The 11,264-nt window shown below is 41.2% G+C and overlaps 5 protein-coding genes and 1 long non-coding RNA gene across 11 annotated transcripts; 4 read left to right on the top strand and 2 right to left on the bottom strand.

Moving 5' to 3' along the window:
- Positions 1 to 217: 217 nt before the first annotated feature.
- Positions 218 to 631, top strand: LOC108120160 (uncharacterized). The gene is made up of 2 exons (XM_017233698.2): positions 218 to 265; positions 320 to 631. The coding sequence occupies exons 1-2, from the start codon at positions 218 to 220 to the stop codon at positions 629 to 631; spliced, it is 360 nt and encodes a 119-aa protein (XP_017089187.2).
- A 30-nt stretch (positions 632 to 661) lies between these two features.
- Positions 662 to 2,009, top strand: LOC108120159 (uncharacterized). The gene is made up of 2 exons (XM_017233697.3): positions 662 to 790; positions 851 to 2,009. The coding sequence occupies exons 1-2, from the start codon at positions 701 to 703 to the stop codon at positions 1,940 to 1,942; spliced, it is 1,182 nt and encodes a 393-aa protein (XP_017089186.2). The 5' UTR covers positions 662 to 700; the 3' UTR covers positions 1,943 to 2,009.
- Positions 2,010 to 2,230: 221 nt separating this feature from the next.
- Positions 2,231 to 4,355, bottom strand: Nemp (Nuclear envelope integral membrane protein). The gene is made up of 2 exons (XM_017233694.3): positions 3,469 to 4,355; positions 2,231 to 3,411 (listed from the first exon to the last, which is right to left on the bottom strand). The coding sequence occupies exons 1-2, from the start codon at positions 4,198 to 4,200 to the stop codon at positions 2,758 to 2,760; spliced, it is 1,386 nt and encodes a 461-aa protein (XP_017089183.2). The 5' UTR covers positions 4,201 to 4,355; the 3' UTR covers positions 2,231 to 2,757.
- Positions 4,356 to 4,773: 418 nt separating this feature from the next.
- Positions 4,774 to 6,402, top strand: LOC122321962 (uncharacterized). 6 transcript variants are annotated; one of them, XR_011441761.1, is made up of 8 exons: positions 4,776 to 4,933; positions 5,015 to 5,095; positions 5,150 to 5,352; positions 5,404 to 5,479; positions 5,696 to 5,758; positions 5,821 to 5,962; positions 6,026 to 6,165; positions 6,230 to 6,399. It is a non-coding gene; the product is annotated as an uncharacterized lncRNA (long non-coding RNA). The 6 variants fall into 6 exon arrangements; XR_011441762.1 differs by having other exon boundaries at positions 4,777 to 4,933; positions 5,039 to 5,095; positions 6,230 to 6,398; XR_006246378.2 differs by having other exon boundaries at positions 4,774 to 5,095; positions 5,415 to 5,479; positions 6,230 to 6,402.
- A 1,638-nt stretch (positions 6,403 to 8,040) lies between these two features.
- Positions 8,041 to 9,974, top strand: LOC108120161 (kelch domain-containing protein 3). Its single transcript, XM_017233699.3, has 2 exons — positions 8,041 to 8,264; positions 8,339 to 9,974. Exon 2 carries the CDS (start codon positions 8,359 to 8,361, stop codon positions 9,592 to 9,594), a length of 1,236 nt encoding a protein of 411 aa, XP_017089188.2. The 5' UTR covers positions 8,041 to 8,264; positions 8,339 to 8,358; the 3' UTR covers positions 9,595 to 9,974.
- Positions 9,975 to 10,080: 106 nt separating this feature from the next.
- Positions 10,081 to 10,937, bottom strand: LOC108120162 (INO80 complex subunit C). The gene is made up of 2 exons (XM_017233700.3): positions 10,771 to 10,937; positions 10,081 to 10,711 (listed from the first exon to the last, which is right to left on the bottom strand). The coding sequence occupies exons 1-2, from the start codon at positions 10,901 to 10,903 to the stop codon at positions 10,512 to 10,514; spliced, it is 333 nt and encodes a 110-aa protein (XP_017089189.1). The 5' UTR covers positions 10,904 to 10,937; the 3' UTR covers positions 10,081 to 10,511.
- Positions 10,938 to 11,264: the final 327 nt, after the last annotated feature.

Here is an 11,264-nt window from a genome sequence, read left to right on the forward strand (position 1 = left end):
ATTTACTCAGAATAATAATACTTACAATTTTAAGTATAAAAATCTAATTTTGGAGAACAAGGTTAAAATAGGATAAAATAATTCAATTTATCTCATCTAGGATCTAGGAGAAAAGTATCGAAATAATTGCCACACTTCCACATACCTATGTATGTATACCTGCGATAGTACTTTCTCTAGAACACACGATAGTGCCATCATTTGTTTACTTTTTGAAATGGAAGAAGATCTGACACGCGATGATATTTTGGAGCTGCTCAAAAAAGTAAGAAACTTAGGGGTTTACTCAACCAAAATAATTGGGGAATACTTTGTACAGAGGGAGGTCTATATACCCAACGAGAAGAATGTAACTCTGGAAGAGCTGGAGGAGATCTACTGGCGATTTGCGGTGCCCCAACCGCAAAGGGATCCCCGCGATCGCCGTCGACTCAGGGGAAAAGTCAGAATCAGAAATGTTAATCGAAATGAATTTCCCGGTCTCGGTCAAATGGAGCAACTGACGCAGCGCATTCAATCGGTGGCTATGCTGGGGCATAAACGATCGCTGGCGGAAAACACGAACGATAATGATAACCAGGCCAAGCAAATCAAGATCGACTTACCAGTGACCCCACCAGAATCAAGCTGATAACTTTTTGTGCAACGAGAGTGTTAGAATTGTTGCTCTTACCGATCAGTTGGCCCACAATCTCCGGTCATGATGCACCTGCTGCTGTTCCTCCTCATTCCTATATCGCTGGCTTTTAGCGAGAAACTGCCCCTAGAACCGGAATTCGATGGCGTTCAGGTGAGTTTGCATTTTCACCTTCTAGGCGAATCTTCATACGATCCTTACATCTTTTCGCAGGGCGTCCTCCGGCGTGGGGCCAATCGTGGAGACAAACTCCAGGTGTTCCAGAGCATCTGGGGTGCCATCCGTTCCGACTTCACCGAGGATACGGACAAAGTTAAAGGGCTGTACGTCCAACTGGGCAACTTCGTCCGCGATGAGATGCAGTGCACCAGTGGATCCACTGGTCGAACGGCTTGCGAATTGCAGCAGGAGGTGAGGCGTCATCTGCGCACTCTGATGGTTCAGCGATTGGCAAACTTGCTGAACGCCGAGGAGAGTATTCAGTCGTACAGCATATACATAGCAGCCAGTATTGAGCCAGCTTTGGTGCGGGATATCCTGGTCAGAACCGTCGACGACATCTACTTCCACCGGCCCCTGGTGCAGTTGGTGCGACAGTTTGAACAGATCTATGCGGATCGCGATGAAGTCAGCTTCAAGATGATGGTCGAGGCGGAGTTGGCGCTGTTCTGGAGATATCAAGCCCTCCACGACAGCAACGCAGACTTCCTGTTCAGCATGGCCCACATGGCCAGCAAGATACGCACGCACTACATGTACGCCAGTGTGACTCCGGACCTGCAGCGGCGGGTGGAAGCGATGCAAAGTGCGTTGCCATCAGTTCTGGGCCTGCTCTTCAACCCGCAAGGCTTCTGCCTGGTGAGTCGCTCCGATCGCGAGTACATATACACCGCCATCACCGACGAATGGAACTACGGGCTGAACGGCAGGCAGGTCTTTGCTTGGCACGAGAAGAATTATACAGACAGCGCCGGTTTGATTCGCGCCTTTGTCCAGGATCAGAACTCTGGCAGGCCGGCTTTCACTCTCCGCGGGGAGCTCTTCAAGTGGTACTACTTCGTGGATCCCACCGAGGACAACCGTGTGGCTGCCCTTCGGTCCGGCAGCCCCAGCTCGTCCACCAGTTCCTGGAGCATAAGCTACGTGGGCGACGCTCTGATCTTCCGGCAACGTGATCTCACCATGTGCGTCGCCGAAAAAAGGGACTCCGATCGGCGTTTGGTGAAGATGCTGCCGGGCCAGATGCACACACCCCCGTCGGAGCAGTGCCAGTGGATGCCCATCGACTGTGCCACGCCAATGTGAAAGGGATAGAAACAGTGGGAATAATGGCTTTCAAGATAATGGAAAATAAAAGATACTTCCCAGCACAGACATTTTATAAAATATTAAAACATATATTTATTTCTTCAAGCTATCTCCTAAATATTTATATACATTTATGCAGAGCCTCCGTATTTACATTACTTGGTATCTTGGGGAAGCGTGCGTTTTAGATTCTACAAATATTTTGAACCATCTTGATCATGGTTCAAAATTTGTAGAGTATTTGTTGATAAATGACATTTAAAAATAATTAAAATTTTCGCCGAATATTAAATAGTTTTAATTTATTTCTACTAGTTGTTTAAATCTTTTTTTTGTTTTACACAAACATTTACAATGAAATGAACTTGAACGGATTACAGGAATATGCGTTTAGTGATGTAATTATGATTTGATGGTTTAATTGTCAAAGAGATCTTAAAGTCAAAATAAGTTTTCGAGATAAGTACTGTATGGAACAATAAAGTTTTTACAAAACAAACGGAAAAATGAACGAAAATTATATTGGTTTTAGTCCTCAAGTGAAGCCATTGGGTCTGATGAGTTGTATAGTTGTGCAGATTAAGTGCCGTTTAAAATGTACAACTATGAGAGTGATGAACAGACCTGCTGCCGTTTTCGAGAGTTGATGCTGGATGAAAGTAGGTGAAGAGCTTCCAGTCGGTCGGCCAGTGAGCTCTGCAAGTCCCTGTTACCCTACGAGTCTATAACGTTTTACGTATTTGGCATTTTTGCCCCCCGGTTAAAGATGGACCGGCCCCACGCATCTCTTGGGGGCCCAATGGTGTCTTAGATTAGTCCGAGTCGTCTTGGTCCACATACTCGTTGTTGTCCTCTTCCTCGTCCGTGCTGATATCATCGTTTGCCTGGGCCTCGTAGTGTCGGCTGTGGATTGGCATTTGAGCACTCGCCCGGTCGCGATCCCGGTTCTCGGACGAATGCCGCTCTGCCGGCGGCCGATAGTACATACTGCACTGGACAAACTCCTCCGCCTCCTCTTCGGCAACCTGCTCCATGGACTCCTCGATGGCCCTTGAGTAGTCATCTATCTCCTCGTCAAACAGGTGCGGGGCTCCATTGGCAAACGAGGCGAAGCGCATGGGATTGCGAAGGTTTGCAATGACGCTCCACTGTTTGCATTCCGGACTGTTGACAAACTGGCGCAGCTCCGAAAGGGACTTGGCCGTCTCGTTGACGGTTTGCTGGTAGTATTCCTCCTGGGTCAGGAATCTCATCTTGGGCGGAAAACGAAGTCGGTACATCCTAACAGCGTAGGCGATCCACGATGGGGGAAAGTAATGGGCCACAAAAGTCACCACCATTACGAAAATCGTAACTCTGGTGTGCCAGCTGCTAAAGTATATCAGAGCGCCGCCAAGGGCCTGAAGCACCCACATGATAATGTTCTGTGACCGGGGGTTCTTTGGTGGCCCAAAACGATAGCAAATCTGCGCAAAAACAAACACAATTAGGTCCCAAGTGTACAAAAAACTCCAAGTACTCACCAGAAACGAGATCAGTCCTGTTATGACCAAATACCAAACCACGTAGTCCCTGTAGGTGAGGAGTATCACTCTCATGTTGTCCACCAGCTGCTTGATTACATAAAAGCCAATGGTCCAGCCGCCAATCAAAACGCCGTACATCATCGGGCGCCGCGGAAAGAGTTTCGAAGCCAGGAAAATGATGATCAGAATAGAGGCAAAGATGCCCATGGAACCACCAGCTAGGTAATAGAATACCGCATTCTTGGCCAAACGACGGCTGCTCCAGAAGATCAAAATTCCAATACTTAGCTGCAGCAAGCGCATCAAGTCCACTTGACGGTAGTATAGGGTTACATTATACGGCTCCCTCGAGGCCACGCCTATGCACTGCTGCTCGTACGGGGCCAATGGAATCTTCTTTCGCTTCTGAGAGAACAGGGTCAAGCTAAACAGCGACTTCTGCTCGTTGTAGTGCTCAAGGACTTCCTCTGGGGACTTGCCGCCATATTCTGTGTATTCGTCGTTGGCGATGTTCAGCACAAATTCAACAGTTTCGAACAGGCCCAGTACCGAGTTCTTTTCGCCAGGGTAGCAGTAGGTTCGAAGCGTCTTGGACCCATATAAATTGGCTGCCATATCAATGGATGTTCCCGGTGACAGGTAAACCGTATCCGTTTCTTGTGCAGCCATGATCGCACTTCCATGGCAAAACGCCAGTCCCACGGCGAAAAATAAAAGTTCGGGGCACATCTTGGCCACTCAGTCTACCAAAACATTCAGCTATAGTACAATTTTCTCAATCTGCCGATTGCAGATTGTTTCTTTAAATGCTTTGTCTATCACCTTGGCAGTGGTTTGTTTGGAACATGAAAAAAAAGACGCCGGCTTGCAGGACAGTTTGGTTAGTGATCACAACCTTACCAATTGTTTTTTTATCGATTAATATCGGAAGCACTGCGTGAATCGCTATTGGTCAACGGTAAATATTCAAAAAGGACGATATTTTGTATAAAAATATATAATGCCATTAGTTTAATACAGGCTAAAGGATAACGTATCTCATTAACAACAAAACACTTTAGATTTTTTTTAAATTAAAATTTTTTTAAATTAAATAATGATATCTTTCTAAATTTTTTTTTTAGTTAAATCTTTCTATCAAGTGAATTTTTTTCTATAGCCAAAAGCAAGAGCTTGTTATTCAAAGCCGCTAATTTTTCTATTATTTGAAACAAAACCAGAACAGGGGATGATGCATTGAAGATTTTGCATATCTACAAACATCGATGTTTCTGTCTTTTAAAATCAAATTCTCAACACATAAAAACATAGCAACCATGTTTGAGATTTAAAACAAATCATATCTGAGTAGGCTACGACAGCTTCCCAGGGCTACAAATTGAGGCTCCGACGGCTTCGATTTTCAGTTTCCTTCTGACCTCGGTCGTGTGCAGTCCTAGTAAAAAGTTTGAAATTCCGGAAGGTAAAATACATTAAGAAAAAGTCTAAAAGAAATTAAAAAAATTTATTGTGATTTAAAAAAAAAATGTATTTTTTTATTTAGAAATTCAAAATTTTTTGTTTCTAGTATTCGTACCACTATTTCACATTTTAAGACATTATAATTTATTCTTATTTTATTTTCGTAAGTACTAAATTTGTTTTCCTTTTTAAAGTAAAAAATTTCTTTTATCTTTAGCCGAATTACAATGGAGCCTTTTGAAGATCTTAATTAACGGTTAATCAACGGCTTAAAACGGTTCATCAATTCTTTAATTAATTTTTTTTTTGCAAGTATCTGGATTTGAATATATTTTATGATATATAATTATTCCCCTTTTTTCTGATGTCAAAAGAACAATTGCTATCCCGATCCTGATTCCGCAACTGTTGCTTTGTGTTGTGAGTGCTAACTACCACAATATTCCACATCAATAATAATTTCATTTATAGTTTTCTTTAAGCTCAAAACCTGGTGCCTCTTGCTGTTTTTCTATAACTTCATTTATCTGATTTCCTCATTTTATTCGTAAGTATTAGTTATTTTTTATTATCTGAAATCTTTTATAAACTCATACAACTCATATACTTTTATAAAAATATAATAAGTTCATAAGCAAAGGATACTGACACTTGGAACCTTAATCCTTCATGCAGTTAGTTAGCGATAGATATTCGCATGGCACAGGCCAGGCCTTTTTTAAAATTAAAATTAAAAACAATAATCAAAAATATTTTTTTTCAGTTTAAAATATGTTTATAACATCAGAAACCTGGTATCTTACTCAATATCCTCCATGTTGTTTTTGTAGGTATACAAAATGTTAATAAATTAAAATAAAAAAAATTATAAAAAATACTTTTTTTCAGTTTGGATTATGTTTATAACATCAGAAACCTGGTACCTTACTCTATATCCTCCATGTTAATAGCGATGGATTATCGCCTGGCATAGCAGTTTTATGTCTCCTTCAATTTCACCATTGTGCGGGTCTCGTATTTACTTTTATTTGTAAGTATACAAAATGTTAACAAATTAAAATTAAAAATAATAATCAAAAATATTTTTTTTCAGTTTGAAATATTTTTGTTACATTAGAAACCTGGTTACCTTATTCGGTATCCTCCATGTTAGCGATGGATTATCGCCTGGCACAGCAGTTTTATGTCTCTTTCAATTTCACCATTTTGCGGGTCTCGTATTTACTTTTATTTGTAAGTATACAAAATGTTAATAAATTAAAATAAAAAAAAAATTATAAAAAATACTTTTTTTCAGTTTGGATTATGTTTATAACATCAGAAACCTGGTACCTTACTCGGTATCCTTCATGTTGTTAGCTAATTTAAGTTTCCAATATTGCAGATCTCGTATATCCTTTTATTTCAAAAAATAAGAAATTAAAATTAAAAAAAAAATTAAAATTTAAAAAATTATGAACTATACTTTTTCAGTTTGGATTGTCTTAATGATTTCCCTCAGTTCATAAGCGACAGATTCTGAAATAATTTTACAAGTTGTTGGCTCCTCGAAGTTCACTATTCTGTAGGTGTAGTATTTACTTTTATTTGTAAGTAAAAAAATATGATTATAAAATTAAAAACCTTAATAAATATTACTCTTTACAAATTGGTTTTTTCTTAAAGTTTCCCTTTGTTTTATTGTTTTATTTGCAATTTTACGAACTCATTTATTTATAAAATGTACAAAGTAATAATGTATTACTCTGTATTATGTTCATTATGTTCAGGTTGGAATGTCATTAAGGCCTCCTTGATGTTGGTTGCGATTTGGCTTTTATACATATCACAAAGCTTTTTAAATTAAAATTAGTAGTAAAAAATAATAGCTTATGTTTTTATACCCTTGCAGAGGGTATTATAATTTTGGTCAAAAGTGTGCAACGCAGTGAAGGAGACATCTCAGACCCTATAAAGTATATATATTCTTGATCAGGATCACCTCCTGAGTTGATATGAGCATGTCCGTCTGTCCGTCTGTCCGTCTGTCTGTCCGTCTGTCTGTCCGTCTGTCTGTCCGTCTGTCTGTCCGTCTGTCTGTCCGTCTGTCTGTTTCTACGCAAACTAGTCTCTCAGTTTTTAAGCTATCGTTTTGAAACTTTGCACACACCCTTCTTTCCTTTGCACGCAGTATATAAGTCGGAACGGCCCGGATCGGCCGACTATATCCTATAGCTGCCATATAACTGATTGATCGGAAATGGTATAACTTTGGTGTTTTTAGAGTTAGAGAGTTCAAATTTGACATGAGAGCTATTTTTGGCAAAACATTACGACATGCCAAATTTCATAAGGATCGGCAGACTATATCCTATAGCTGCCATATAACTGATTGATCGGAAATGACCCAACTTTCGTGTTTTTGAAGATAGAAAGCTGGAACTTGGTACAGATTATATATTTGGTCAGATGATCCGACCTACCAAATTTCATTAGGATCGGCCGACTATATCCAATAGCTGCCATATAACTGAACGATCGGAAATGGTATTTGGTAGAAATATCAACTTTCGTATTTTTGAAGATAGAAGTTTGGGACTTTTTTTAGATTTTGTATTGTAATAAATTGGATTATATATTCCTATTCTCATAAGGATCGGCCAACTATATCCGATGTTTGTATATAAACTATATCCGGTTTTAACTGCAAGGGTATATAAACTTCGGCTCCGCCCGAAGTTAGCTTTGCTTTCTTGTTTAATATAAGGTAATAAAAAAAATAATTTACCAAACCATTTTAAAACTGAAACTTGGCTTATAAAAAACAATAAATCAAATGAAACATTTAATAAAAATAATCCTTGATGGTCATCCTTCAATCTTTTTTTTTCAAACCTGAAAATGTAACAAAATTAAAAAATGTTAAGGCTAACTAATTATTAATGTTAGTTATGTTTGTGTTCAAAGCAAAACGTAGAAACAGCCGTGCAAATATTTAACTAGTTTGTTAAAAAATAGGTGGACGGGGTGGGGTTTTAAGTAAATACAAATAATCGCACAAATTCAAAATGTGGCGGGCAAAGCGTGAGATTTCAGATTTCCAGCTGACAGAGGGCATGTTATCGGCGACCGACCGTCGCTAGCACCAACATCAGTTGGGCAGAAGCTAAAGCAAATACAATAGGCAATAGGCAATTGGCGACTGGCAATTAGCTTTAACGGCTGCCGCCTTTGCACCTGCAACTTACCTGAGCCGTGGCCTTCGGGCGATCGCACCTCTCCGAAAGCAGCAGTAGCAGAGCGATAGCAGGAAAAAACAAGAGCAACTGAAGCAGCAGCTTTTTTTTCTTTGTGTGAGTTTTTTTTGTGTGCCTAATGTATTTTTTTGGTGATTTATTGGTTTCTGGTTATCTTGTTTCGCTTTCAGTCGAAATCTGGACGAAATCAATGCTGTGGACAGTGCACCTGGACGGCGGCCCTCAGCGGGTCAATCATGCTGCGGTGGGCGTGGGCGATTTCATCTATAGTTTCGGTGGATACTGTACGGGATACGATTATCGGTACAATGAGCCCATTGATGTCCACGTCCTGAATGCCCACACGATGCGGTGGTCTTTGGTGCCCCAACAGTGCGACGAGGAGGGGCAACCTTTAAAGTATCCTCTAGTGCCCTTCCAGCGCTACGGTCACACGGTGGTGGCCTACAAGGAGAAGATATACATCTGGGGCGGTCGCAACGATGAGAATCTGTGCAATGCCCTCTACTGTTTCGATCCCAAGACGGCCCAGTGGTCCAGACCCCCAGTCACAGGCTGCCTGCCAGGAGCACGCGACGGCCACTCGGCCTGTGTCATTGGCAACTGCATGTTCATATTCGGCGGATTCGTTGATGAGATCAACGAGTTCAGCAGCGATGTTCACTCCCTGAATCTGGACACCATGGAGTGGCGTTATGTTCAAACCTTTGGAGTGCCTCCCAGTTACAGAGACTTCCATGCCGCTGTGGCCTACGAGCAGGAGCGTATGTACATCTTTGGCGGTCGCGGGGACAAGCACAGTCCCTATCACAGCCAGGAGGAGACCTACTGCCATGAAATCGTCTACCTCGACATGAAGACAAAGGTCTGGCATCGTCCGTTTACAGCGGGGAAGGTGCCCGTGGGCAGACGGAGCCATAGTATGTTTGTCTACAATAAGCTTATATATGTGTTTGGTGGATACAACGGCTTGTTGGATAAGCACTTCAACGATCTGTACACCTTTGATCCGCGGACCAAGCTGTGGAATCTGGTTCGAGGCAATGGAAAGGCGCCAACGGCGCGGAGACGACAGTGCGCCATTGTAATGGGCACTAAGATGTTTCTATTCGGAGGTACCAGTCCCCGGACTGGAGCAACCCCTATAGCTAATTCCTCTACAACAACCACGCCCACTCAGGACGCTGCAGCAGCAGTGGTGGCGGCGGCGGCTGTGGCGGGTGGAGCAGCTGCATCCAGCGTGGTTTTGATTGATTACAGCGATCTGCATGTGCTCGACTTCGAGCCCACACTAAAAACGTTGGCCACCATGGTGGTGCTGAAGTATCAGCTGGATATATCGGGGCTTCCCAGGAGCTTTCGGTCCGACCTGCAGATGCTCACGCAGCCGAACAGTATTAGCCGGCCAATCAACCAGGCTGGCTAGCATCGCGAGGTAGAGGTATACACAACAATCCTGCGTCAACTGCCACACAAAACCTAAAATCTGAATAGAATACAAAACACAAGAGGAACTCCCAGACCCCTAGTCCGGCTGCCTCTTAAACTAATTGCTTACCGCTTGGAGGAGCAGGCTCGAATTAAATAGAAAGCACACAGACGAAAGAGACAGATAGTAGAGTATGTTGGGGGAGAGATGCCGCAGTAACTATTGAAAGTTTTAGAAACTTGCTTTGATACTTCTGTTGGCAGTTAAAGAAAAAACCACACATTAACTGATACTTCGAATGATACCTACGGATAATGCCAGATATATAGATTGTAAAACATTTATAAATGTCCTTAAATAAAAATCCATTAACTATATTCAAGACGAGAACATTTACTTAATATTTGTATACTTAAAGTTTTAAGTTTCCTTCTGGGCTCAAGCTCTTATGTTTCCGAAGACTTGTGTTATTATTCCGGCCTGTTTAGTTTGTAAAAAATATTGTTGGAATTTTATTTTACATTTTAAGCGAACCTATTTCATTATATAATAAAATCTCGTGCATTTTTCAAGACATTCGTTATGGAAAACCCCCTATATTACCCCTTGATTAAAAATGTATTTTATAACTATACTTTTATAACTTTATAACTATTGCTTCGAAGCTCAAGTATAGCTACGATCAGTGCAATACTCCTTAGCATTTGCTAAACGCACTGTTCTAGCCAGGAAGCAGTTCAAAAGCTATTGAAAACAACAAACTCGCACGCAATCCGAGTAAAAGTAAGGTCAGCTGGTCCGTAATTAGTCTATGAATGGGTTGTTTTGGACTGGGAAACCTCCAGTAGAACCTCGAGCGGCGCAATCTGGAGAGTGGGAATATCTAGTATAGGACATACATATTCCTATACTGATTATCCCACGGCACTCGTGTAGCCGCGAACGGTGAGGTAGCCGTTGATGATGTCTGAGGGCATGTGCTGCATGGATGCATATTCGTCGGCGTTGGCAAATCTCAGCTTGGTATGTGGATCGGCGTATGGGGCAGGCAGACCGCTGATGTCTGAGTATTTCTTGGCCGGCACGAGCGAGGGCGGTGCATTGAGCGTGAAGTCTGCAAAACCATTAAACATTTTCTACCTTGAATTTGAATGTTTGATTTTGTCTGCTTACACGTGGGCCTGTCAGCGGGCAACTTTAAGTTCCGTTCCAAGTTGCTGATCTGCCTAAGAGGGCGATATGCACAGTTTTTGGCAAAAGCAAATGGCTTTTTAAATGAGCGTTTGGTTTTCGCTTGCGTTTCCATTTTTGTTTACCTCTGGTAATAGGGATGGTAACTGACCTTGAAGATGTTGTTTAATTAATCGATTAAAAAATAATATCGATTCACAAACAAATCTAATATTTCCACCTCGAATTTGAGTAAATTATTTTCATATTTTTATTATTTTCTTACTTTATATATGCATTTTTCAATCCTGATAGGAAACTATTCACGGTTCTGGTTATAGTACCCAATATTTTCTTTATTTTGATATTTTGAATGTTGTAAAAGTACGTTTTAAAAAATGTTAGCCCAATACTTTTTTTGAAGCGTAAAAACTTATTCGTTTAAAAAATTGTATTTGTAATAACCAATACATCATATTTTCCGCAATCTAAAACCA

This window comes from Drosophila bipectinata, chromosome XR (genome assembly GCF_030179905.1).
Source record: "Drosophila bipectinata strain 14024-0381.07 chromosome XR, DbipHiC1v2, whole genome shotgun sequence".
In the NCBI taxonomy this organism is placed as follows: domain Eukaryota; kingdom Metazoa; phylum Arthropoda; class Insecta; order Diptera; family Drosophilidae; genus Drosophila; species Drosophila bipectinata.

Coding starts and splice junctions, on each gene's coding strand:
- LOC108120162 (XM_017233700.3), bottom strand. CDS start 10,903: ATGGAAACGCAAGCGAAAACCAAACGCTCATTTAAAAAGCCATTTGCT. Junction 10,712..10,770: donor GCCCGCTGACAGGCCCACGT/GTAAGCAGACAA, acceptor ATGGTTTTGCAG/ACTTCACGCTCAATGCACCG.
- Nemp (XM_017233694.3), bottom strand. CDS start 4,200: ATGTGCCCCGAACTTTTATTTTTCGCCGTGGGACTGGCGTTTTGCCAT. Junction 3,412..3,468: donor CAGGACTGATCTCGTTTCTG/GTGAGTACTTGG, acceptor GTTTTTGCGCAG/ATTTGCTATCGTTTTGGGCC.
- LOC108120161 (XM_017233699.3), top strand. CDS start 8,359: ATGCTGTGGACAGTGCACCTGGACGGCGGCCCTCAGCGGGTCAATCAT.
- LOC108120160 (XM_017233698.2), top strand. CDS start 218: ATGGAAGAAGATCTGACACGCGATGATATTTTGGAGCTGCTCAAAAAA. Junction 266..319: donor TTTTGGAGCTGCTCAAAAAA/GTAAGAAACTTA, acceptor TACTTTGTACAG/AGGGAGGTCTATATACCCAA.
- LOC108120159 (XM_017233697.3), top strand. CDS start 701: ATGATGCACCTGCTGCTGTTCCTCCTCATTCCTATATCGCTGGCTTTT. Junction 791..850: donor CGGAATTCGATGGCGTTCAG/GTGAGTTTGCAT, acceptor ATCTTTTCGCAG/GGCGTCCTCCGGCGTGGGGC.